The sequence below is a fragment of the Loxodonta africana genome, chromosome 6 (genome assembly GCF_030014295.1).
Source record: "Loxodonta africana isolate mLoxAfr1 chromosome 6, mLoxAfr1.hap2, whole genome shotgun sequence".
NCBI classification, from domain to species: Eukaryota; Metazoa; Chordata; class Mammalia; order Proboscidea; family Elephantidae; genus Loxodonta; species Loxodonta africana.
This window is the reverse complement of record NC_087347.1, coordinates 56,186,065-56,212,090: the sequence shown is the minus strand read 5'-3', so window position 1 is coordinate 56,212,090 and position 26,026 is coordinate 56,186,065. Positions and strand designations below refer to the sequence as shown.

General features: G+C 39.6%; 2 protein-coding genes across 7 annotated transcripts in view; one reads left to right on the top strand and one right to left on the bottom strand.

Moving 5' to 3' along the window:
* MFSD6 (major facilitator superfamily domain containing 6) overlaps positions 1 to 13,149 on the top strand; it is a 91,719-nt gene extending 78,570 nt beyond the window's left edge. For both annotated transcript variants that reach the window (XM_003405956.4, XM_064286890.1), the window contains 4 exons: positions 5,565 to 5,726; positions 6,660 to 6,758; positions 8,275 to 8,555; positions 12,946 to 13,149. In XM_003405956.4, the coding sequence (XP_003406004.2) occupies positions 5,565 to 5,726; positions 6,660 to 6,758; positions 8,275 to 8,555; positions 12,946 to 13,149 (746 nt within the window). The remainder of the gene's footprint in view (positions 1 to 5,564; positions 5,727 to 6,659; positions 6,759 to 8,274; positions 8,556 to 12,945) is intronic.
* The window catches only part of NEMP2 (nuclear envelope integral membrane protein 2), a 38,181-nt gene continuing 20,697 nt past the window's right edge, over positions 8,543 to 26,026 (bottom strand). For 3 of the 5 annotated variants that reach the window (XM_023542726.2, XM_064286891.1, XM_010602700.3), the window contains one exon: positions 22,713 to 25,460. In XM_023542726.2, coding sequence (XP_023398494.1) covers positions 25,334 to 25,460 — 127 coding nt within the window. In that variant the 3' untranslated portion in view covers positions 22,713 to 25,333. Of the gene's footprint in view, positions 9,083 to 11,753; positions 15,825 to 22,712; positions 25,461 to 26,026 lie in introns of those variants that run through there. The other 2 variants (XM_064286892.1, XM_023542732.2) reach the window with 2 other exon arrangements.

The following is a 26,026-nucleotide window of genomic DNA, read 5'->3' as shown; positions in this document are numbered from 1 at the left end:
TTGATATAGAATATGTGGGATATTCTTTTTGTAGGAAAATGTGGCATATAGTAAAAATCTTAGTACCCCACATCCACTGAAAATTTTATAATCTGATTTGTCTCATTCCACTAAAATGGCAGATGCCAATTTTTGTGCAGTTGCTAATATTATAATCACATTTAAAAAGAAGTTACATCATGGATAGCTAAGATACACGCACAAACACCCATATATATGTATATACATATAACTCACATATCCCGTTCAAATGCATGAGTAAGCAGAGAAGGGGGCACCACAGATTATCAGTATTTAGGGCCCTCAGATGCCTTAATCTGGCCCTGGTATCAGTGCTAAAGCGATAGTTATGTTTTGTTCAGTGAGCACAAATCAGTGACAGAAGCAAGACATTCAGAACAAAACAAAATGTCATTCTCCAGTACTTTGATTATCAGTTCTCATCCCTCCCAATCATTACGATGTGATTTCCGTAAACCATACAGCATTTTACAAAAAGCAGCTGTCTCCTCAGGAAGAAAAAAAAAATTTCTTGCTTATACATGTTATTTATTGCAATAGAGCATTCTTGTGGGCTCAGACTAAGCAGTTTCAAAATACATGCCTTAGAATCAGATACCAGGGTTGAATATTATAAGGTAAAGAGTTATTTGGACATATAAGAAACTTGTTAAATCTTTTACGATACGTCATCTCTTTAGGAGGAAGGGAAGAAGGTAGTGAGACTATCTTCTGTTGGGTTAGCTATTTTTAGTTCAATAATTGACTTGGTAGATTGTTGGCCATGTTTGATATTATCAACATAACCTCCCAAAGTAGATGTTTACATTTACTATAGAATGCTTTTCATGGTTGTTGTGAGTTGGCATTATAATGTAGTACTTTAACATTCAAGTTCTGAGCATAGACATCTTGGGTTCAAACCCCTGCTACACCACTCTGTTGTCTGTGTTACCTTTGGCAAGGCACTTTAATCTCTCTTTGCCTCAGTTTTCTTTTTGGAAAACACAGGAAAAAAAAAATAGTTCCTACTATTGGGAGAAGTCAATGAGATAATCTATGTAAAATGCCTAGCACAATTCCTGGTAGAGTAAGATGCTGTAATAATATTAATAATGATAAATTTTATTACATGTTAATCATAATTATTTTTATCTTCTCATAGTTCGCTAATAAGAAATAAAGAATGTAGGAGAATTTTCTTTTCCCAGCTTTGATATCTTTTACCCCCTAAATTTTATAGGAAGGTTGTTCTAGGTAGCACAGCTGTCAAGATTTTCTTTTTTCCTTTTCTTGTCTTATAAATATGGAAAATGGTGGAGGGTTTTTAGATTTCTAAGTTGATTTTTTTATTGGTAGTAAAATGAGTTTATTATTAGTAAATTAGTAAAATAGTTTATTAGTAAAAAAACTCATTGGCAAGAGTTTTAGGTTATTAAGAAGGTTACTAGAAGGTTGTACATTTAACAACAAGAACCACAACTGTCTTTGTATACAAAGATAATGATGTTACCAACCCAGCCCCCCTTAGGAATGTTTAGTTTTGCTAGTTGGTTTTCTAGGAGTGGAAATTATTTAATTCTTCCATTTTCACAATATTTTGAAATGTTATTTCAGAGAAATAATTTCTCATCTCTCATTTGCCTTGGAAAATGTTGGGGCATACAGGCAGAGTGACTTTCATTCTTCTGGTTTTAGTACCAGAGAAAATTTGTTTTACTACATACTTTACTGTTTTTTTTCCTTTAGTTAATGCCCTGAGTTGCTTTAAAGAATGTAGTTCCCAGTTATCTAATCAGTCCCAAAAATCAATAAGGAAACTCTAGAAATTTAACTGTAGAGAATCTTTTGCAACTGCCATTTAATACCAGCCCCAAATTCTAAGAATAGTTTAAAAGCATTCTGATTTATATCATTCTGCTGGAAAATGTTTTAATTATCTTAAAAGGCTTGAAATTAAATGTGTAGAATCTTGGGGGGAAAAAGAAACCCTATTAATTGGGAGATTTTGTGTGTGCCCAGGCCTTTACATTTAAAAGAATAACTGCTATTATATTTGATCTGGAGTTATAGCAACAATACATATTTTAATGTTTTGGTCCTATAAATACATAGGCCCATTTTTGTCTACTTGTAAATCTGGCAGTGGATTACTCAGACATAGACAAAACGATATATTTGGAGTCACCATTAACGTGAACCTAAAATCATTTGATGTGGTTTCTGGTTTTAGGTGATTCATCTTTAAAATGATTCCCAAGTTGGATTTTACTATTGAAGCTAATTAATTTTGATAAATTCATTTTATTTCTTAGAATATTTTTGGGTTTTTCTTAGTATTGTTAATGAGAAAATATGTACATCTGGAAAGAAATGGAATGAGTAACATCTTTAATAATACAAGTGAAAATATTTAAAAATATTCCCATTGTGTACTATGTCAGCATTCATAATTAAGACTCTATCCGGGCATTATTCAATTCTGAAACAGCTAGCATTATCTAGGGTATTTCAGTTGTTTATCTAGATAAAGCAAGTACTTTGACTTCTGTGAAAATTAAGTTGTGCGAACTATCTCTAATCTACCCCATCTTTCTAGATAAAAAATAAACCCAAACCAAACCTGTTGCCATCAAGTCGATTCCGGCCCATAGCGACCCTATAGGACAGAGCAGAACTGCCTCACAGGGTTTCCAAGGAGCGCCTGGTGGATTCGAACTGCCAGCCTTATAGTTAGCAGCCATAGCTCTTAACCACTATACCACCAGGGTTTACAGATAAAAAATAACCTAGTTGAAATAATGACTGAAACATATATGGCCTTAAAAACAATTACTTTGATGTTTCTTAGTTACCTGTGAGGCATATAATCTAATGTACCCAGTAAAAATAGTGTTTATTTCATTATGGATCTACTTAAGGAAGATCGTGCCTGGTAATTTTGACTGGATGCCAGACATTGTGAATTTTACCTTGTTGAATGCAAGATATTTTTGTATTCCTATAAATATTCTTGAGCTTTGTTCTGAGACATAGTTAAGTTGCTTGGAAACAGTATAATCCTTTAGGTCTGGCTTTTAAGATTACTTAGGTGGAACCAAAGCAGTGTTTAGTCTAGGGCTAACGATTTCATACTGTTAACCCAAGAGCCTTTTAAGTCTGACAGCCTTGAGGCTGCCATGCTGTGAAGAAGCCCAAGGCACATGAAGAGGCCATGTGAGGCCTCATGCATGAATCATGAGTTCTTCCAGTCTAGAAAAACTGTGTCCAGCCCTGTACGAGTTCTGAGTACTGATCTTTGTAATTCTTTTGGGTGGTTCTTTCCTTGGCTTTGGGGAGTTCTTCACATGCAGGAGGAGGAGTCTCTGCAGCAGGGGTGATTAGGGAAGGCTTCACAGAGGAAGCTGGATTTAGAGGACCATGCCTATGTTTTTTTGTTTTGTTTTGTTTTTGCTTTTCACCCTTCTCCCTTATTTCTACTCACCTCATTGTGCCATCTTTGCTGATCCTAGACCCATTGGCTCTCAGATACTTTCCCCACCATGTATGGCAGGGTGATGATTTCTGTAGGCTGCGTTTCCCAGGATCTGATCTCCTGGCTTCTGCCTGGATTCAGCTAATGAGGTGGTTCTTAACCATTAGACTCACCAGAAGAGCTTTTTAAAACTCCCAGTGCTGCACCTCAGAACAATTACACTGGACTTTAAGGGTGCACCCAGGCATTCATACTTTTTAAAGCTCCCCAGTTGATTCCCATGTGCAGCCAAAGTTGATCACCAGTGAGCAAATGAGAGCACAGGTGGAAGATCATAGGAAGAGAGGTTGTTGTTATTGTTGTTGTTAGGTGCTGTCGAGTCAGTTCTAACTCAACGATCCTATGTACAATGGAACGAAACACTGCCCAGTCCTGTGCCATCCTCACAATCGTTTTGTTTGAGCCCATTTTGCAGCCACCGTGTCAAGGATCTTTCTCTTTTTCGTTGACCTTCTACCTTACCAAGCATGAGAGAAGAAGAGGAAAAAAAACTCAGGGCATTTCTTTCTTTCTAGCTCATGCAACATCTTTGTGTGAGCTTTGGAAATCGTTTCCTCTAATTCTTTCAGGTGGTTCTTGCCCTGGCCTCTTGTAGTTTCTGCACATGCATAAGCAGATCAGTACTCTGCTCAGTACCTGAAGGGAATTCTTAGCAGGTGTCCTGAGTTCTCCTTCCGAAACTGTTTCTTCTCTGGCAGTCTGCCCTGCAAATTTTAGCTGCCTTGATCTCCCTAGACTCAGCTCCATCTTCTCAACTCAGTTGTTCCCCCGCCCTGCCCTGTGGCCTAGAAACCCTCACTAGGCAGTAAGCTGGGCGCCTCATTTGTTTCCAGTCTCAGGGATCACTGCCCATGTTGCCTGATGTCCAGTGTCTTTGAGAGCTGCTGTTTCATTTATTTTGTCTGGTTTTTAGTTATTTCAGGAAGGAGGGTAAGTCCAGTTCCTATCGCTCCATTTTGGTCAGAAGCAAACTAATAACAGACCGAATCTAAAATGAATATTGGCCTTTTAGTTTAATTTTCTAAGATATAGATTGAGTTTCTGATGATATTGCCTCTAAATGAGAATATTTTTTAGGGAGCAAGCCCAAGACTTAATCTAAGCAGAACCAGATGATTTCTTAACATTGTATAGTTATAAACCTGTTGCAACAATATCTTTTTATTATATTTAAAGTAGCATCTTAATAAAAATTTTAATTCAGACAGTGGATAGTTGCCGTGTATTAAAATAATGGCCAATTTTTTTTTTTTTAACTTCATCCTCTTTCCTCCTTTCCTGCAAATGTTGAAGATATAATGAAACTGGTAATGATGGCATTGTACATTGTCGCTACACTCTTTTGGAAAATAGATTGTAATAATATATTTAAAAGCACAAAAATCATTTTATCTTTTGAATAATTAACCCCACTTATAGAATTCTGGATTTCTGGTGGTGCAGTGGTTAAGTGTTCGGCTGCTAACCAAAAGGTCGGCAGTTTCAAATCCACCAGCTGCTCCTTGGAAGCCCTATGGGGCAGTTCTACTCTGTCCTAGGATTGCTATGAGTTGGAATTGAGTCAATGGTAATGGGTTTGGTTTTTTGGTTTTGTAGAATTCTAGCCAATGTAAATAACCTAAGGTATGTAAAAAGCTTTACCTCCAAAAATGTTAACCATGGCACTAATGAAAAAAAAAATTAAAAATAATCTTAATGTTAAAATGTAGGTGCCTGTTAAACAAAGAAGGAGCCCTGGTGGCACACTGGTTAAGTGTTTGGCTGCTAACAGAAAGGTCCGCAGTTCAAACCCGCCAGCCACTTCGTGGGAGAAAGATGTGGCAGTCTGCTTCTGTAAAGATTACGGCCTTGGAAACCCCATGGAGCAGTTCCACTCTGTCCTGTAGGGTTGATATGAGTCAGAATCAATTTGATGACAATGGGTCATGGATAGTAGCAGTAGTAGTTAAAAAAATAATATAATTTATGTTCAAAAAAAGAGTTACTGAGGAATGCTGACCAGACAACCCCTCCTCCTCTCCCTCTCCAGGAGTGACTCACGCGGCCATCTGGGCAGCTTGCATTTCTTACCTCAGTGCAGCAGTTCCCCCTGAGCTGAGGACGTCTGCCCAGGGCATCCTGCAGGGCCTCCATCTGGGCTTGGGGCGAGGCTGTGGTGCCATGATCGGAGGCGTGTTAGTCAATTACTTTGGTAAGAATGGCTTTCTCTTTTTTCCTTTCTTCTTTGATAAAAGTTTATGATTTTTCAGCAACACTTCAATAAACACTCAAATTTTTATTGGAGATTGCCAGAAACTGAACTCTAGCATTCATATTGTCTTCCTAGGTTTCAGGGTAGTCATAACTGTAAATCAGTGTGCTTATTCCATCATCAGGATGATTAGAGGCAGCCTGTAACCTGCATGCGTCCCTGACAAGCTGCTCAATGAGGTGCTGCAGAGATACCTCTGAGGAACCAAATAAATGAATGAGCACGTGTGCTTTTGGTTTGAAGTAAGGTAGCCTAAACCTGCTGATAGTAATGCTAGGGAAAAAGAAAATCTATTGTTATTCCATCAGGAGATTGTGAACCAGAAAAATCTAACTATTTGCTGGCTTTGGTAATGTTACTACATCTATGACAACACAACCTGCCTGCCTTGTCAGATCTCCCTCATTGGAAATATCAGGGGCTGGGGGGGAAGTGAAGAATTTTCTGCTCCAGGGATCTTGAGTGTTCAGTCATCTGTGTAAGGTGGGCCCAAGATGTCTGAATGTATAGCACGATTTGTGCTCTGCTGTTCCAATTACAGATTAATAGAGCTGTTTGATAATAGTTGGGTAAATGGTCTTTATGAAGAGGAGATCACCATTAAATTTTATGACAAAAGGCACCCAGACAATCCTTTCTAAATACAGGTACCTCATTGACCTATGACAGATCCAGTACCAGCACCTGGGTCTCCTGACACCTACCCAGCCCTGTGTTTTTCCCACTATATCAAGCTAATGACCGGTCGCTTTTCTTTAGTTCATCCCAAGTTCTGCTGCTCTTGTCCCGTACTTCAGAACATTGATGGCTTTGGATGAGGAATGTCTGCATTTCCTGGAATTACCGTATAGAGTGCTCTGTTTGTTTTCACAGGGGCTGCTGCAACCTTCCGAGGAATTGGCATGGCTTGCTTGGTGATCCTCCTGCTCTTTGCCCTGATCCAGTGGCTGGCAGTGCCAGATGAGGAAGAAGGTAAACATCGCTATTCTTAATGGTTCTGAAGGTTCAAACCATGGGAATTCTACACACATACCACATAACCACACAGGTGGTTAACAGAGTGTACAACAGATCTATTTGGTTAGATTTTCTTAGTGGTGTATAAACGAACTCATGTGTACCACTGCTTGAGAGAAGCCACCCTACTATGTTGAAAAGAACATTGGTTCTTTTAAGTGACTAGGGGTTTTCTTATTTTTGTTTTATGGTACGAAGTACTAGGGAGGAAGTAGTTTTAAATTTCTCTGGAATACTAAAGGAATTTCAAATTTAGGTCAAATATATATAAGGTTATAAAATAATTTTACTACTGGGGATAGGCAGTGGTATTCATCTTTAGGCCATTACCTACATTGGAGAAAAATCCCTAAAACATCTAAACCTTATGTTTGAAATTTTCTCTGAACCAGGCATGGCCTTTTTAAAAAATCGTTATACATTGTGTAGATAAGAGTAAGTTGAATCTTTTATTTTAATGGAGAAGGCCAACCAGTAGAACAGTAATAACCTTGCCCAGTTCTTGGGTCCTAGAACAGGGCTTATCTTCTTTGAGTATCCTATCTTTTGAGGAGTCTTTGCCTCCACCTGGAAAGAAAAACTAGCTTGTACCAGAAACAGATTTTTAATTCCAGTAGGTAACTCAGAAAGAAAGATCAAACTAATTTTTCTCATTCATGTTCTTTTATAATCCTAACTGGATCACATATTTTACACAGCCTTGATCCATACGTTCTGTAAAAGGCCAACAGAAGAAACAATCACGTGCCTTTCCTGTATATCTGATGTGTATTTTTAAAATCATAAACCTGTAAATCAGTAAGGCAACATTCACTATAACCATCCCACAGATATTGTATCTAGGTTAAATGAATGATAGATTTAATAAGTTGTTATTTATTGCTGAGTCGACTCTGACTCATGGTGACCCCTTGTATAAAAGAGTGAAATATTGCCCGATCCTGTGCCATCTTCATGATTGTTGGTATATTTGAGTCCATCGTTGAGGCTATTCTGTCAGTGCATCTCATTGAGGGTTTCCCTCATTTTTGCTGATCCTCTCCTCTACTTTTTGGAAACTCTGGTGGCATAGTGGTTACATGCTACAGCTGCTAACCAAAGGGTCGGCAGTTGGAATCTGCCAGGCGCTCCTTGGAAACTCTATGGGCCAGTTCTACTCTGTCCTATAGGGTCTCTATGAGTCGGTATCGACTCAACAGCCCTGAATTTGGTTTGGTTGGTTTTCTCCTCTACTTTACCAACCGTGATGTCCTTTTCTAGCGACTTATTATATATTAAGCCCTATAAGGAGACCCTGAAACATGACATCATGTTTATTTATTCAGTCTTGCAGCAAGAAGTCCCTGGTAAACAGCAATTTATTAATGTTGTCTAGCACACTAGAATGGGCTTATGGGATTGTTGCTTTTTTGGCTTTGTTTAAATATGAAGAAAACCCTGAGACATGATTTAAACATTATTTTCTTTCCAGACAAGACAATGTTGGCAGAAAGGATTCCTGTTCCCTCTAGTCCTGTTCCCATAGCAACCATCGACTTGGTACAGCAACAGACAGAAGATGTCATGCCACGCATTGAGCCTAGACTTCCGCCCAAGAAAACCAAGCACCAGGAAGAACAGGAAGATGTGAACAAACCAGCCTGGGGAGTCAGCTCTTCTCCCTGGGTGACCTTTGTCTATGCGCTCTACCAAATTAAAGAGATGATGCAACTAACAAGAGACAGCCGTGCTTCTGAGATACAACCTTTACAGGTAAAATTCCTTTGCTGTTAGCAATATGACCATTCACCAAAGAGATCTTAAGTAGGCTCAGTTGTTTTAATTTATCCAATTATTCACTCAAAAAGATATTTTGAAGGTTTGTTGAGGGAAATAGACATGCAACCAAATAATTTCACTAACATGATAATAGAGGTGTATACAAGGGCCCAGAGAGGGGAAATTCTGCATTATGGAATTTAGGGAGACTTCACAGAGGAGACAGTATTTCTTGAAAGAAAGAAAGAAATCCACTCTGATTTTGTATATTTCTTTAAAATCTCCGGATGGCAAATGTCAGGTGTAATGAGAATATATGATTTTTGACTTGGAGGACCCATATTTATTAATCTCTGTAACTCCAAAATTCCAGTGCTGGGCATTATATGTAATAAAAAAAATAGAACCTCAATAAATACCTGTGAAATAGAGTCACTCAGCTGAGCCAATGCATGGTCTGATAGAGCACCCACCGCAGTGGAAGTGTGGTTTCACCAGTCTCCACCAAGTAAAATCAAATCCTGTTGGTAAAACAGTGGGTAATTGTGCAACGAAAACGATATCCTGATTGTGAGAAATGAGTAAGTGACTTCTATGAGCAATTTGGCCAAACTAATGAGTCCACTTCCCCCTTTTTAATCACTTCCTTTTACTCATATCATTATAAGTTCATGTAAGCTCTGCATCTAGAGTCACTTCAGAGGACACATTAAAAAAAGAAATAAAGGGGAAAGACTTAAAAATAAAGGGTAATTGGGTAATTTCCCTTTTAGGAAATTTGTTAAACTACCTTAATTAAATTTGTCATGAATTTGTAAACTAACATATAATCTTTGCCTAATTCAACCAAATCTGATTCTTCATTGGTAACCATGATACATGATCTTATTTATCCATCAAGATAATGAACTCACATAAATCCTCTGCTCCATCAAAAACTGGAATATCAGTCAACAACAAAAGAGAAACAATCTAATTAAAAAATGAGCAGAGGATATGAACAGACACTTCACCAAAGAAGACATTTAGGCAGCTAACAAACACATGAAAAGATGCTCACAATCATTAGCCATTCAAAAAAAGAGAGATGCAAATCAAAACTACAATGAGATACCACCTTACCCTGACAATAATGGCGCTAATCAAACAAACAGAAAACAACAAATGCTGGTGAGGTTGTGGGGAGATTGGGACTCTTATACACTGCTGGTGGGATTGTAAAATGGTACAGCCACTATGGAAAATGGGATGGCGCTTCCTTAAAAAGCTAGAAATAGAAATAGCATATAACCCAACAATCCCACTCATAGGTATATATCCTAGAGAAATAAGAGCTGTGACGCAAATAGACATATGCACACCCATGATCGTTGTAGCATTATTCACAATAGCAAAAAAAAATAGAAACAACCTAAGTGCCCATCAGCGGATGAATGGATAAACAAATTGTGGTACCTATGTAGAATGGAATACTATGCAATGATAAAGAATAATGATGAATCCGTGAACATCTCACAATATGGATGAATCTGGAGAACATTATTTTGAGTGAAAGCAGTCAATCACAAAAGGACAAACACTGTATGAGACCACTATTTTAAAAAGTCAGGAATAGGTTTATACACAGAAAGAAACATTCTTTGATGGTTACCAGGGGTGAGAGAGAGAGAGAATCACAAGCTAGATAGTAGATACGTATTAACTCTGGTGAAAGGAAGGGCAATACACAATATGGGGGAAGTTAGCACAACGTGACCAAGGCAAAGGAAGACATTGAGCAGTCCGCAAGGATTTGAACTGCTGACTTTTTGGTTAGCAGCTGTAGCTTTTAACCACTCTACCACCAGGGCTCCATGGTAAATACTGTAACATATACAACACTATAACATATCCTGCATCAACAGTAATAACAAGGAATTTAGGAATGGATAAATAGGTAGATATGTATGCTAAATAGGTGTGAGAGGCCATACAGGAATGTGTATATGTAGGTATAGTTATGGATATTTCTACATACATATTTATATGTACTGCATGTATATTCATATATATTATAGAGCACATAGAGGGCACAGTTAAGGAAACTTCTTAGACATGACCAAACATCTTGAGGGAGTATGTCACTGGACTTGAAGGCTCGAGGGTCATGTAGGTCAATTGGCATGACATAGTTTATAAAGATAATGTTCTGTACCCTTGTTTGGTGAGTAGCATCTGGAGTCTTAAAAGCTTGCCAATGGCCATCTGAGATACAACTATTGGTCTCTTCTCATATGGAGCAGAGGAGAGTGAAGAAAACCAAAAGCTCAAGGAAGAATTAGTCCAAAGTACTAACGGCATATAGGAATCACAGCCTCCTTTAGTCTGAGACCAGAAGGACTAGATGGTACCCGGCTACCACTACTGACCACTCAGACCAGGAACACAATAGAAGGTCCTGGTCAGAATGGGAAAGAAATGTAGAACAAAATTCAAATTAACAAAAAAGACCAGACTTACGGGTCTGATAGAGACTGGAGGAACCCCTGAGAATATTGCCCTAAAACACCCTTAGAACTGAAGTTTCCCAGAGGTCACCTTTCAGCCAAAAAATAGACTGGCCTATAAAATAAACAACACCTGTGAGGAATGTGCTTCTGAGAACAATAAACTATACAAGACCAAAAGGGTAACATCTGCCCAAAAGCAAAGACGAGAAGGCAGGGAGGGTCAGGGAAGCCCAGATGAATGGAAAATGGGAACCTAGGGTGGAAATGGGGAGAGTACTGACACATTGCAGGAATTGCAACCAATGTTGCAGAACAATTTGTGTATGAATTATTGAATGGGAAACTAATATGTAAACTTTCACTTAAAGCCCAATAAAATGTTAAAAAGAAAAAACTGGAATATCAGGGTGAGCAGAGCATATGAAGGATTCTAATATCTTGAAGCAGGGAGGTGAAGTAGGAGAAAGGATGATACCTGATGCTTGAATAGCAATGTTTTCATTACTTTGGGTACTCATCCTCATTTTCACACAAGCCTGTTAGGCTTAAATTGCATTTTTTTAAAAATGCTTTCTTTTTTTTTTTTTTTTCTCCCCTGTTAGGTTAAAATTAACCAGAACTGTTAGGTATTATTCTTATGAAGAAGTCACTATGCTGTTTTTTTTTTTTTTTTTTACATATTAGGATCAATCACAGGAATAAATTTTATTTATTTATTTTTTTGTGCTTAGCTATTTAAAGCAATGGGTACTAATTCAGAGGAAAAACCCATCTTTTTAAAAACATGATTCCTGGCTTGTAAAAACCAAAACAAACATAGTGTATTATAGACACTGCTGGAGGTAATGTACTACAGCAAGTGGGTACTCACGGTTACTTACAGTTTGTTATATAAGTGCCTGTTTACATTCCCTTTTTTAGCCTGGACATTCTTATTTAACTTTTAAGTGTACTTTGATATCGCAAATATAAATTTGGACTTTTAACTCCAGGATATGCTTCTTCTGGCTTTGTTTCCAAGGCTGAGAGTACCTTATTACTCACTGTTAGACAAGGTGTATAGGAGCCCTGGTGGTGCCCATGGTTAAGCACTCAGCTGCTAACAGAAAGCTTGGAAGTTCAAACCCACTCAGCTATTCTGCAGAAAACAGACCTGGTGATCTGCGTCCATAAAGATTACAGCCAAGAAAACCCTAAAGGGTAGTTCTACTCTGTCACATGGGGTCTCTAGGAGTCGAAATTGATTTGATGGTACCAACAACAAACAAGGTGTCTTCCCACTCCTGAATTCTGTGGTTCTAGCAAGTGGCACAGAGTCCCTGGGTAATGCAAATTGTTAATGCCTTGGCTGCTAACCAAAAGGTTGGTGGTTCAAGTTCACCCAGAGGTGTCTTAGAAGAAAGGCCTGGCAATCCACTTCTGAAAAATCAGACATTGAAAACCCTATGGAGTGCAGTTCTACTCTGGCACGCATGGGGTCACCATGAGTTGGAATTGACTCCATGGCTACTGGTTTTTAGCAAGTGGCCTGAGCTTCAGTTATTCAGTGCTGTATCCCCAGGGAGTTACCACAGTGGCTGGTGGGGGCTCAGTAAATATCTGTGGCTGTAAATTGCTGACCCAGTAGTAACAGGCATCTTGGTAGTAATGTTCCTCTGTCCACAAGAGATGTCTACTTATAGTGTTTATGTTTTTCATGCGGCTCTGGCAGTTGCACATAGGAAAAGAGACAAAAGGTAAGACATTCTCTCCTTATTCTTCTATTATTTGTTCCCTGAAGTGGACACTTCAGGATGGTTCCCTCGTGTTTCTTGTATCTTAACTTGAAAACATATGAAAAGTGTTAGATATATTTGCTATCACTGACCACCAGTCATCTCCTGTTTCCCTCCCAGGGGACCAGTGAGAATCAGGAACACTCTCTAGCTGGTGGAGCCCAGCCTGTCCCATGTGAGACTCATGCTGACCCATCCAGAAATCAGCCAACCCCTAAAGCAGCTGCATCTCAAACCCAGACCAGCCCCGCTCATCCCAGTGTGGACCAGCGTGTGGAGGCGAGTCAGGAGCAGCAAACCCAGCCTGCTGCAGGAGGACACTGAGGGATCCCTGTTCATCTCACACCCTGCATGGAATGGGCTCCTCTGCCAACACAGAGGAGAGGTGCCCCAAACCCAGGACATGCCTCCCCTTGAGGATCATAGCACCACATATGCTTCTAAATATCTAAACTCATTAACATGGAATCACACACACACACAGGAGCTACAGTACATGATGGCAGGAAAAGGTAAACTTGCATAATCCGATTGGAATTACAGAAAGGAAATGGAGTTCAGTGAGAACTTGAGCTCTTTTTGTTGGTTAGGTTAAGTGCTACAGGATTCTCTGCCAGTGCGGTAATAGCTGAAACCAGCACTTACACTGAGTCAGTGGAAGGAGCATGTTTCAAGGTGAATGCTGATGTAATTTCCCTCTTCTGATTATTTGTTCTAATGATCTGGTTCTTAAGGGTAAACCAGGAAGAAACAGTACACATGTATAACTTTGTTTCTCTTGCACAGAATCATTTCAAAAATAGTAACACGTATTTAAAACGTAACTGGATAAAAGGTAGGAACATATATGCTTTTAATTAAAAATAAAAGGAAAACATTTCATCAGAAACTTTACATATCCCTAGCAAATATATTTTTATATGTATATAGGGATAATGAAAATAGTTGATTCTTTGAACAGCAAAAGCTATTATTGACAACTGCAAGCTAAATTGAGCTTTAAAATGCCTTTTTTTTTTTTAATGGGCTTTACAAAAGACTAGAAATGAGGGAATATTTAAAATAAACCAACTCAGTATGCTGTGGCTTGTTAGACAAGGGTTTACTAAACATATTGATATTGTAAGTAGCCTTTATCACTATTTACCATTTTATAGTGAGTTGGGCTGTAATTAGCTGATTGAATAAAGCACAACAAAAATCACTGAATTCTTTTAAGGCTTTCTTTAGTTAGCAGTGCTATAGGGTCGCTATGAGTTGGAATAGACTCCATGGCGGTAGGTTTGGTTTTTTTGGTTTATTTATTTACAAATAACAGTATAAGATGTAAGTACCTGGGGGAGGGATAGATACAATTTGCAAAAATTACATAATGGATCAATTTTTGTTCTTTTGTTTTTGGTGAGGGGAAAGGATAGTGAATAGGAAGCCAGGAATGGGAAGGAAGGGAATAAGAAGTTACTCTGCTTTCCAATAACTTAAGCAAATCTTAGCATATTCTTTCCCACGAAGAATGGGAAAGTGGGCACTGGAGAGGCAGACACTGGAGAGTTCAGATATGGGTATGCTACTATAAACATTACAACTATAGTCAGGACAATGACTGAGTGAATCGTTCCAAAAGCTTGCTGCTAAAAATGAGCTGAAGTTCCTAGGAAGCCGTGGGGGAGGGCTATGGAAAAGGGAACACCACTTTAGCTGAAGGTCAGTGAGTTTGTCTAATAGCTGTGGACCAGCACAGGAATGAGGGAAGAAGAGAACAAAATTAAAAATGAGCAATGCGCCTTGCCCTCTGACCCTGATTGGACAGCCTCAGTTCTCAAGTGAGGGCTCCTCCGTGACACATAGGGTTGCCCACACTGCATCTGGGAGAAGGAAATTCTACGCTTGGATGTCTAGCTGCACCACAAAACACAGCTTAAAAATCAAATAGCAGAGAGAAATAGAATTAAGCAAATAGTTATTTTTGCACTTGAACTGAAAAGTACTGTACTGTAAATTATCATGACTCATTTTAAGTGACCTTTAAAATCAGATGTATTTATTATGCTTATGTAATTATAGAAATAAATAAATGGGTGACAGGCTGAACCCCACCTATGAATGTACAGTATGTGGATTTGTGAAACTGTTGAAAGTCAAAAACTTATACTGTATCTTGTGTTTACAGTTCTGATTTTATTCCTTTGAAAAGCCTGCTGTTTTGGAAGTACACAGTTGACATGTTGAAATAAAAATAAATACAATTTTTAAATGTTTCTTAAATGATAAAGATGTGACTAAACAAAAAATAAAAGTCCTTTACTGTGTAACGAATGAGGCCAAATTCAACAGGCCTTTGTAGTGGAACGTTTACTGTGAGAGCTGATTCAATAATGCAGTAATTTCCAGCCTTTTAGACCAGATACCCTCATGGGTTTGTGGACTTTGTGACTTTTTCTTCTTGTCCTCAAAATGTCATGTGCCATTTTAAAAAACATTAAAGTGAGTTCAAATTAAATTTTGATTTGAGGATGATTTTATAACCCCTCTGGAGATCCCTGGAAATACCCAGGGGTGTCACAAAGCCCAGGCTGGTAATCACTGCTTTAATGACTTATTTCATACTGTTTCCCCTATGATTGTCGGAAGAGTAAATTACCCCAGAGTGCTAAGCTTGGGTGGATCCAAAGAGTTTAGTAGCTAATTATTAAACTATTCTTCAAAGTAAAAAAAAAAAAAAAAAGGATAATAGATGATTATAATACATATATCGTCCAAGAGCCAGCGAACCTCATGAAAAGCCTACAAATTCGTAGGAAGAACATGCTACTTAAAAAAAAAAAAAAAGTTAGCTTATTAATCCCGCCATGGTGCACACTAAGCAGGTAGCTGGCAAAGAGCTTCCCTCTGTTTTGCAGTTCCTTCTATTACTGTTGGGTGGGGGGCTAGTGGTGGTGGGAGACCACTACTTACTTCAGCAATATTCCTCTCAGCCAAACTGAGGTTAAGCAGTGAATCTGGGAGGAGAACCACACACATAGTTATTGGGTGCTTTTTATGTGCTGATGAGACTATCATTTGGCTTTAACCCTATGGGGCATATATCACTATCCCCATTTTAAATACTGTATGAAAATTATAAAGCTAACAGAGCTCAAGTTACATGACCAAGGTCATAAAGCCAGGATTCAAACTCAAATCTGCCTGATGACAAAGGCCAGGTCTGCCCAGCACATCCACCACCCCAGGAGGCGGGAGACCATTCTTTGCTCCTGCTGTGGTGGAGCAAGCCATAAAGTAGCCCTGGCCTAAACCATTACCTTCTGTGCCTTATACATATGTGTGTGTGGCTGTGTTTCCATTTAGGATTTCTAGGTATTCTAAGGTACCTAGAAATCCAGCACCTTCGAAAAAAATTCTTGACACTTTGTTAGCTGAGAGTGACAGACCCCTTATACCCTGGAGGTGACCTGGTTGGCTTGGCAACCCTGAAGGAAAAACCCAGAAGGGACTCTAAAGACCAAGGCCATGGGAGTGAGGAACGGCAGGGAGATGCTTGCACAGCTCGGTATCCTGAGGCCATGGCTTTGTACAGAGCAGCACTGTCCAAGAGAATTAACTGACAAGGGAAACAGTCTCTATTTGTGCTGTCTAGTGTGGTAGCCATTGGTGATGTCAGTTGCGGTTGACTCCAACTCATGGTAACCTTATGAACAACAGAACGAAACATCGCTGAGTCCTGCACCATCTTCACAATTGTTGATATGTTTGAGTCCATTGTTGTGGCTATTGTGTCAATTCATCTCATTGGGGGGGTTTGCTCATTTTCATTGGCCCTCTACTTTACCAAACATGATGCCCTTTTCTAGCAATTGATCTTTCCTGATGACGTGTCTAAAGGAAATGGGTTGAAGTCTTGCCGTCTTCACTTCCAAGAAACGTTCCGGTTGCATTTAAGACTGGTTTGCTTTTTTTTTTTGGCAGTCCACAGTATATTCAATATTTTCACCAACACCACAGTTAGAATGCAGTAATTCTTTGGACTATCTTTTTCATTATCCATTTTTTGCATGTATATGAGGTGACTGAAAATACCATGGTTTGGATGAGGTGCACCTTAGTCATCCAAGTGACATCTTTGCTTTTTAAAACTTTAAAAAGTCTTTTTTTCCCCCAGCAGATTTGCCCAATGCAATAGTCATTAGCTTTAAGCTTTTGAAATGTGGCTAGTGTGTCTGAGGAATTAGATTCCTAAATTTATTTAAATTTAAGTAGCCACATATAGCCTGTGGCTACTATATTGGAGAGCACAGGTAGAGAGGAAGAGATCACCTTTGATGGATCTCTGGGCCTCTGTTTTCTCATCTTCAGCAAGAGAGGTTAGACTTTTAAATTTTCTGTGAAGCTGAGGGCATGTTTGTGACAAGCTGACTGTGGGGAAGTAAGAGGTGATTTTCCATTCAGAAGTTAGTCTGCCCTTTGTTTTACAGGGACAAGGCTCAGGCTGCTAAAGCTTCAAACCACTCCTGTGCCATTTCAGCAAACTCTACGAATACTCAGCTCAAGAATTCCAAACCACCAGGAGGATGGAAGAGTACCTGGAAAGGGACAGGATAAAGGGGTGGAAGAAGCAGGAAGTGGTTTTTCAGGTCAGAAAGTAATTTACCTTATGCTAGGACAACTGAGGGAGCTTACAGAGCTGGGGTTAGGCATGCAGGCTCTTGGCTTGACTATCCGGATTAGAGTCTCAGTTCTGCCAGTGAGAACTTACATTTACACATAAACCTCTCTGGGCCTCAGGTCCTTCCTCCATAAAATCGAGGTAATTATTGTACCTACCTTATAGGTTGGTTTGATGTTTAAGTGACATACCTGACACATAGTGTATGTCCCATAAATATTCCCATCTTTATGTGGCAAATGGCCCATGGCAGGAATTCTTCTAATTTTTCTATCAAGAGCCTAGCCAATAGCTTTTAGTATTTTGTTGATGTTTAAATCTATAATCCTATTCAATTCCCCCAAACTACAAAGCCATGCTAAATGTCTACCTAATAAGCTATACAATAAAATGTTCGGTTCCAACACATATTGTAAACATTAAAGTGGTTAGAGGTATGAGTTAGTAGACAAAATTATGCAAAACAAAAGTTGAAGAAGATGGAAAAAGATGACAATAATGACAATTCCGTAATACGCAAAGTTTCACAGAGGGAGAGATTATAAGACATTTATTCTACAATTTCAATTTTCTTTTTTCTCCCAAGAGGTGTGTAGTGTGATTAATTATTTTTGTGTAGCCTTTCTAGCCATGGTCTTGTAACTCCCACCCAGATGATTGATAGGGTTAATCATGGCCCACCAAAGGAATTGGTCAGGTTTGCCTTAGAGCCAATTCCATAGCAGAAAGGATACTACCACCATGAAGGAAGAACAGCCAGGAGTGAAGAGCACGTCCTTTGGGCCCAGGATCCCTGTGCTGAGAAGCCCCGGGAAACCGGAGACAGAAACAGCAAGCTGTAGCCCTGAAAACGGTGAGAAGCAGTGGCAAGTAAGACCTGGCAGCAGGAGACTGCACAGTGGGCTTCTCACAGAGACAGAAAGCTGAGTGTCCTTGGGGACAGGCCTAGGGCCAGGGACAGGCGTGCCTGTGAGCACGATTGGAAAGAGGCTGTCCTGATGGAAGAACTGTATCCTGAGTGTTCTTGAGCAAGAAATGTAACTTACTTCCCTAATAAACTCCATAGTCGTGCGTACGGTCTGTGAGTTCTGAGTGGCCACCGCAGTGAATTATCGAACCCAGTAGAGAAGTAGAGAGTGTTGTGTGAGCGATGGTTGGTGTCAGAGTGGTAAAGGTGGCAGAGAGAGGAGGCTTGTCTGACCCCTGCCTCATGGGAATCAGCCTTGGGCTGTTGATCTTGATTTCCCTTTCCCCTTGTGAAGGAAGATAGAGGAGGTCAGACATTGCCCCCATGTCATTGTTACATGGTGTTAATAAATATAAAACAATAACTTTATAATAATTTAACAAGCACTGTGCTCTTTTCCAAATAGGTGAGGATGCTATTCTTTTAAACTGTAAGCCCATATTTTTAAAAAAGCCAGGGCTTTTTTTTTTTTTTTTAAATTCCCTGAAAATATCAACGGAGGTCTTAAAAAAATAACATCTAGACCAGTGCTACTCGAAGTGTGGTCATGGACTAGTGCTGTCCATAAAGTGTTGCTGGTGTGTGACAAAACAAAAATTAAGCGTTTTGAAATGTTTAAGGCAATTTGACATTGCCATGATATCCCAGCACATGATCACTGGGCTTATACTTTGTATGTCTTTTTAAAAAACTATTTAGTTTTTCTAATAACTTAGCTTTAGTGTATTTTACAGAAGTATTGCTCTGTGATGGACTGGGAGGGAACGCTGACATAAGCCACAATCTATAGTACACGTAGGAGTAAGTGCATATGATTGGCATGTGCAAAACATCAGCTGATATAGTCATCTCTTGAAGGTACTATTTACAGGGCCATTTCCTTGACTAACATTTTTTTGAAGATGGCAATATGGGAAGTGGAAAGACAATGGACCCTGGAAAAAGATACATTTGAGCTCAAGTTCTGTTCTTACCACTTTAGCTATATGTCATTCAACAACCTTCTCTTACCTTCTCTGAGTCTTTGCTCAGCTGTAAAATGGAAATCATACTAACATTACAGAGTGATTGCGAGGTTCAAATGAGGAGGCATAGAAAATGTCTTAGTATGTTGCCTAATAGATCTCCAATAAATATTGGGCCACTTCCCCTTCCCCTTCTGGTCACTACCTTTTTGGAAAAAGGACCAAATCTAAAAAATGAACAGATCTGTCACCTTACTTAAATACACAAAGAGCAGCTGCCCTACTGAATGCACCTTCCAGGTCTTATCCTGATAAATGTTCACTCAATTTCAAATCTCTCGTGGCCTATTAAGGTATCACATTCAAGATCATAGTGAGACCAGGCAAAGTTACTTAAAAATACAAATAGATGCCCAGGGCAAAGACTTTCCTGGAGGTTGTAATATATCCTAATGAAGAAGAAAATGCCCATCAGAAGGGGGTAGGGATATTGGTAAATAACAAAAGATTAGAAAAACAGCAAACAAAGATTAGAAAAATAGAAGTCACAAAGAGGAAAAAGTTGGCAGGGTCTGTACAAAGGAAAGTATGGTCTTTGCCAACAGACTGGGTACTATCCCATGAGCAAGGCTACCCTTGTTGGGAGTTACGGAGTTACAGTGCAGTGAATTATTAATCTGGACCTTTTAGCTATGCATAGTCTTTTAGCTCTCATACAGTGATTGGTTGGGACTATGCAAATAAAGTGCTTGTGGACCACCAAGGGGATGGGACAATTTGCTAATAATGCAAATAAGGTGCATGGAAACCTGCTGGGGTGGAATCACACAAATAAGGTGTATGAGACCCTAACGAGGGGATAGGTCAGTTTTACCATTCTCCTAGGGTTAAAAAAAGAGCCAATCCCATAGTGGAGAGGAGACTTCACTACCATCAAGAAAGAAGATTTGGGAATTGGACCCAGGGTACGTATGCTGAGAACTCCTAGACCCACGAGACAGAGAGCTATAACACCTGAGAGCTGGCGTGAGATGGTGCAAAGCAGCGGCAGAAAAACAGTAGCAGCAGAACCAGGAGACTGGTGGGAGACGGCAGTGGGCTTCCCAGCCCCAGGATCAAGGAGTCTACACTGGATGGCAGACCTGAGTGGGACAGCTGAGTGTTTTCAGACAGGAGGCTTCCTGGTGGACTAGGGTACCCCGGGCACCTATCTGTGGAGCTAAAGAGCTTTGTAATACTTGCCAGAACAGGGCAGAGGCCGGGCCCTGGGGCCTAGGGGCAGAGGGAGAGGCCTGCATATGGGCATGGCTGAAGAGTGATCCTGACTGAAGAACTGTATCCTGAGTCATTCCTGATCCTGAATTGTAACCTGTTAGCTCCCTAATAAACCCCATAATTGTGAGTATTGTCTGTGAGTTCTGTGTGGCCATTACAACAATTAAACCCAACAGAGAAGTAGAGAATGCTGTGTGAGGGATGGTTGGTGTCAGAGCAGTAAAGGTGGCAGAGAAAGGAGGCATGTCTGGCCTCCACCTCATAGGAATCAGCCTTGGACGGATGTTGATCTTGATTCTCCACCCCCCGGAAGTTAGAGGACCCCTGATGCCACTGCGCCATTTTTACAGGAGTGAATGTGTTAGACTCTCTGGCCTGGTGACATTAAACATATGAATTATGTAACAAACTCCCTTTGTTCTGTTTCTGTTCACCAAGCCACCTTCCTTCTTATTATAAGCTGACCCCTTAGTAGATCAGTCTTCTGAGAGAGAACCTGCTGGCCATACCAACTTAAGTATTTTTATCCTTACACCAGTTATATTTTTTTGCTGTGAATTATTACATGGATGTTGTTGTTAGGTGCCGTCAGGTTGGTTCTGACTCACAGCGACCCTATGTACAACATAATCAAACACTGCCTGGTCCTGTGCCATCCTCACAATCGTTGTTATGCTTGAGCCCATTGTTGCAGCCACTGTCAATCCATCTCATTGAGGGTCTTCCTCTTTTTTTGCTGACCCTCTACTTTACCAAGCATGATGTCCTTCTCCAGGGACTGATCCCTCCTGATAACATGTCCAAAGTATGTGAGACAAAGTCTCACCATCCTCGCTTCTAAGGAGAATCCTGGCTGTACTTCTTCTAAGACAGATTTATTCTTCTGGCAGTCCATGGCATATTCAATATTCTCCACCAACACAATAATTCAAAGGCATCAATTCTTCTTCAGTCTTCCTTTTTCATTGTCCAGCTTTCACATGCATATGAGGCAATTGGCCAGTGTGAGACAGGTCTACTTTCAGCTCAATGACAGACATCAGGGTTCTGAATCAATAAGGCCAAGTGTCGTACCTGGTTAACTCACCAATGCCATGCCACCCAGTGAGACAGCTGGCTCCTAGGGTCATCTAGCAATACCTGTCTGTCCTGCTGCTGGCTTCTTCAAAATTACATCTCTGTTATGTTATCACGCATAAGATCCTTCCTTCAGTTGGGCAAAAAGCTGATTTAAAAATTTGTACATCTTTATCTCTGGGAAATATTCACATACAGAATAATATAAAATCCTATTTCTTTTCTTGACTTTATTTCAGGGTCTTAGTTCATCCATGTGTTTAGATATATTGATGTATTCCATCATTTATTCCAAATTTCTTTAATATTCCAATATCTATTAAATTTCCATAAATATAAAAAGGAGTTATAAATTCAAATACTTTCCTAAATGTCAGATGAGCACTCTCCTGTAATTCAGCCTGAAGTATTATTGGCAAACTATACAATGAATTCACAGAGCATTTTTTGTGATGTGTAAAGTGTGTTTTAAAACCTTTTATAAAATAACATTTGAATGATACAATTGTTTGAGCGCGGCCACCTACATTACATCTCACCCACACATTTTGGTGTCAAACAGTTCAACTCTCTAATGACAGTAAGCTTTTGTGGGGCATCTAGCATAAGGAATAACACAACAAAGGCTTGTGTTATGCTTGATAATTGCACACCTATCGGTGTGAAGCACAAAGCTGATTTTCAACCACCTGGGAAGGGTACAGCCATTTTACTGAATGTCATTTAGACTGCTTACAAGCTTTTAGAAAGAGAAAGGCAGGAGGGAGACAGGTGAGCAGAGGAGAAGGTGAGGGAGAGAGTAAAGGGAAAAGAAGGAGAAAAGGAGGGAAAAAAGAGCTCTTAGAAGAGTTATTTCTACATTGCTTGATGAGGACTAGAATTGTTATCGGTGCCATAATTAACCCCAAAACAAATGAACACAATCCAAACACACCAAAAATATCACACAAGTAATGCTTTTAATTGTTCAGCTTCTTACAGTACTCATAACAGAAACTGACAAATCCATGACGTCCCCTAAAAATAAACAAAAATTAAGGTCCGGGAAGACTGTTACTCTTTTTTTTCCTTCTTTAGCTGTTTTTGTTGTGATTGTTAGGAGTACCTGGGTAGTGCAAATGGATAACATGCTCAGCTTCTAACCAAAAGAATGGAGGCTCAAGTCTACCCAGAGGAACCTCAGAAGAAAGGCCTGGTGATCTACTTCTGGAAAACCAGCCACTGACAACGTTACGGAGCACAGTTCTGCTCTCACACATGTGGGACTGACAACGTTACGGAGCACAGTTCTGCTCTCACACATGTGGGGTCGCCATGAGCCCGAATCACCTTGATGGCAACTGGTTGGTTGGTTGGCTATTGTGATTGTTTTACACCTGGCCTGCTGATCCACAATGAGCTGCTTCCTGCCATGGCCTTTTCACCTTGCCACAGGTGAGGCCCTGGGGCTGTCTTGGCTGAAACATCCCCTAGGAATTCCAGCAGACTGTTCTCATATTATTCACACATACACTTTGTACTAGACAAACTGCCTCTTGGGAGGTGAACTTGGTGAACATAAGCATTGTTACATTTGGTACAGTTATATCATCAATAAATAGAATTATAATAAATAAAAATCAGATTAAACTGTAACAAAATGTTCAAGTTTTACTTTTGTTAAACACAGATAAAAGAGTCACCATCGTCATAAGTCTGAATGGAAGGTACTTTGAGATCTTAATCAAAATCTATGTAAAGGCACAGATGGAGTACAGTGCATTTAAAAAAAAAAAAAAAAAAAAAGCTAAGCTCCTAATATTAAAAGGCTCCTGGCAAAGGGACCTGTAAAACACTGACATTCTCCTTTCAAGAGGAAATACTATTTGAAAATCAACCTTACGAAAGTTCCAAATGTTGGTAGTTATGCTCCAACTCAAAACTTCAGAAAAATCCCAGTAAATCTGGCTCAGGAAAGCAACAGTGCCTTAATTCTCGGTATACCATTCCCCTTTTATCTTCTTCTAGTGAAAGGGTTTCCTCAGGAATGCCCCTCTTCCTTTTGATCCCATCAGAGCAAAAAAAGTCTGAGTTTGATTCTGAAAGGGAATCAGTTTAGCAACATCTGCACTCTTAAACTGTGTTGCCATGCTCTCTTTTCTCAGACCTGTGTTTTGGTCTCCTTTCCTCAGAGTCAAAACAAACAGTTTGGCCCCATTTCATTCTGGCTTAACATCAGCTTAACATTACGAATCAAGAAAAGATTTGTTCTCTGTAAGAAAGATCATAAACCTATTCTGTAGGATGTTGTTACAAACACATATAGCTAAACAATTTTAAAAAATGGACCAAGCAATTCAAAATTCACAAGAGGCTCAAGCCTTCAATTTTATCATATAAAAATATATATAAAGTAATTTTAATTCCTAATCATTACATATTTCCATAAAAATCTTATCAAAACTTTAATGATTTAAAAAATATTTCTGTTTATCGCCATTATTAAATTGCTTATTGCCCATTAGTTTAAAAAATAAAAAAGTCACCACTGTGTGCGGCTCAAGGCTGTGCAGAGATGGCACTGTGTTTTGCTGTGAAGGTCTCTTCTACGTGAGTCGTGGGACACACAAAGGGCTGGAGTTCTAGTCCCAGTGCTGCCTCTAAAACATTGTGGTCTTTGATAAGTTATGTAACCTCCCCAAACCTCAATTTCTCCATCAGTAAAATGAAGGCGCGGAAACAGATTAGCATTTCCCAAACATGTGCTCCAAGGAATATCTCATGAAAAGGGGTTCTGTGGTCAAATTAAATTGAAAACTGCTGCACACAACATCTCCCCGCTAGGAGAGTCACAATGTGCATCAGCCTTATTAAAGTTTCTGAAAAGTCCTGTAGTACATTTCTTTAAATTTGTGTAACACTTAGTTGACCTCAGAATCTCGGACACTCAGGGATGGATTACCTAATAAGCAAAGCAAACATGGGCTTTGTTACTAATCTGTAGTGCACAATTTCACCTGTTTTTCACCACGTGGTGAAACCCATGTGAAATTGTATACTACAGATTAGTAAGTAAACACAATTAAGTCTGTGCGTACTTTGCTTTCTGGTCAATCCGCCTCTACGACACCTATTAGCGTTCTGTGGACTATACTTTGGAAAACACTGGTCCAGCATTTCTCAGGTCTCTTCCAGCACTTGCACTGACGAATGCAGGAAGAGCAATGCAGGCTCTTTTATGCAGGTTCTGGAGACTGAGAGAGGATTTAAAGCCCTGGTGTTGACAAAGCACCTGTTCATGCTGTCTGGCCCCTTGAAGAACACCACAATTCCCTAGCTGCTAACGAAAATCTTCATTCAAGGAAACCAGGAATGACCGTCACAGAATCTTAGTGGCCACCTACAGTACCGTAAGTAGCACAACTTGCCAAGAATAAGTTATCTTCAATATAGTTTAGTTTTCCTTTCTGGTATGACTTGATTTTTCTCCATAGCAAACGCTTTTGCCACTGTTCCTAGAACAGTTCCGCCCAACTTTACCAGGATCCCTGCCCTTTATCCACTTCCTTGTCTAGAATGATGTTAACTTGCAGTCCTCAGGTCAAAGAGCTGCTCTTCCAGGAAGACACCCCCAAGGCCATATTGTTCTTCATGCAGACGAATTTCTTCTGGTGACAAGTGGCTTGCTCCAAGAACAAAGTCTGCAAATCTAATAAGGTTTTTTTTTTTTTTTTTAAGTAATAATAATAATAAAGCTACTGTTATCACAGACAGGTTTATCTGGATAACAATATGTTCCCTTGGTACTTATCTCCTTTAATTAAATTTGACTTTGAGTCAACTGCGGATGGCATTTACACAGTGGGCAGGAATATGAGACTGGTGTATGGGATCCTCCTAGAGGCAGCTATTCAGGGAGAGGCTGGAGAGGGTGGAGGAGTAAGCAGACTCAGACGCACTTAACGTAGCCAAATGTACCCACTCCTGCTCTCTACTTCCATCCTGCCTCTGTTCTTTCGTAGTTTAGATTTGTTATTTATTTATCTGTTACCGCCAATACTTTCCCCCCTTCAATCTTTAATTTGGGCCACTGTTATTTGGATTAAGTTATGAAGAAGGGAAAGCAATAAGATGTTGGGGCCAGAATGTCTTTCTTGGTGAATTTAAAATAATATTTTCCACACCAGTAGAATTAGAACCAAGTTACCTAACCCACGCCACCATTCTCCTCCCCCGGATGGAAGTTATCTTTATGGTCTTCCCTATAAAAAAATA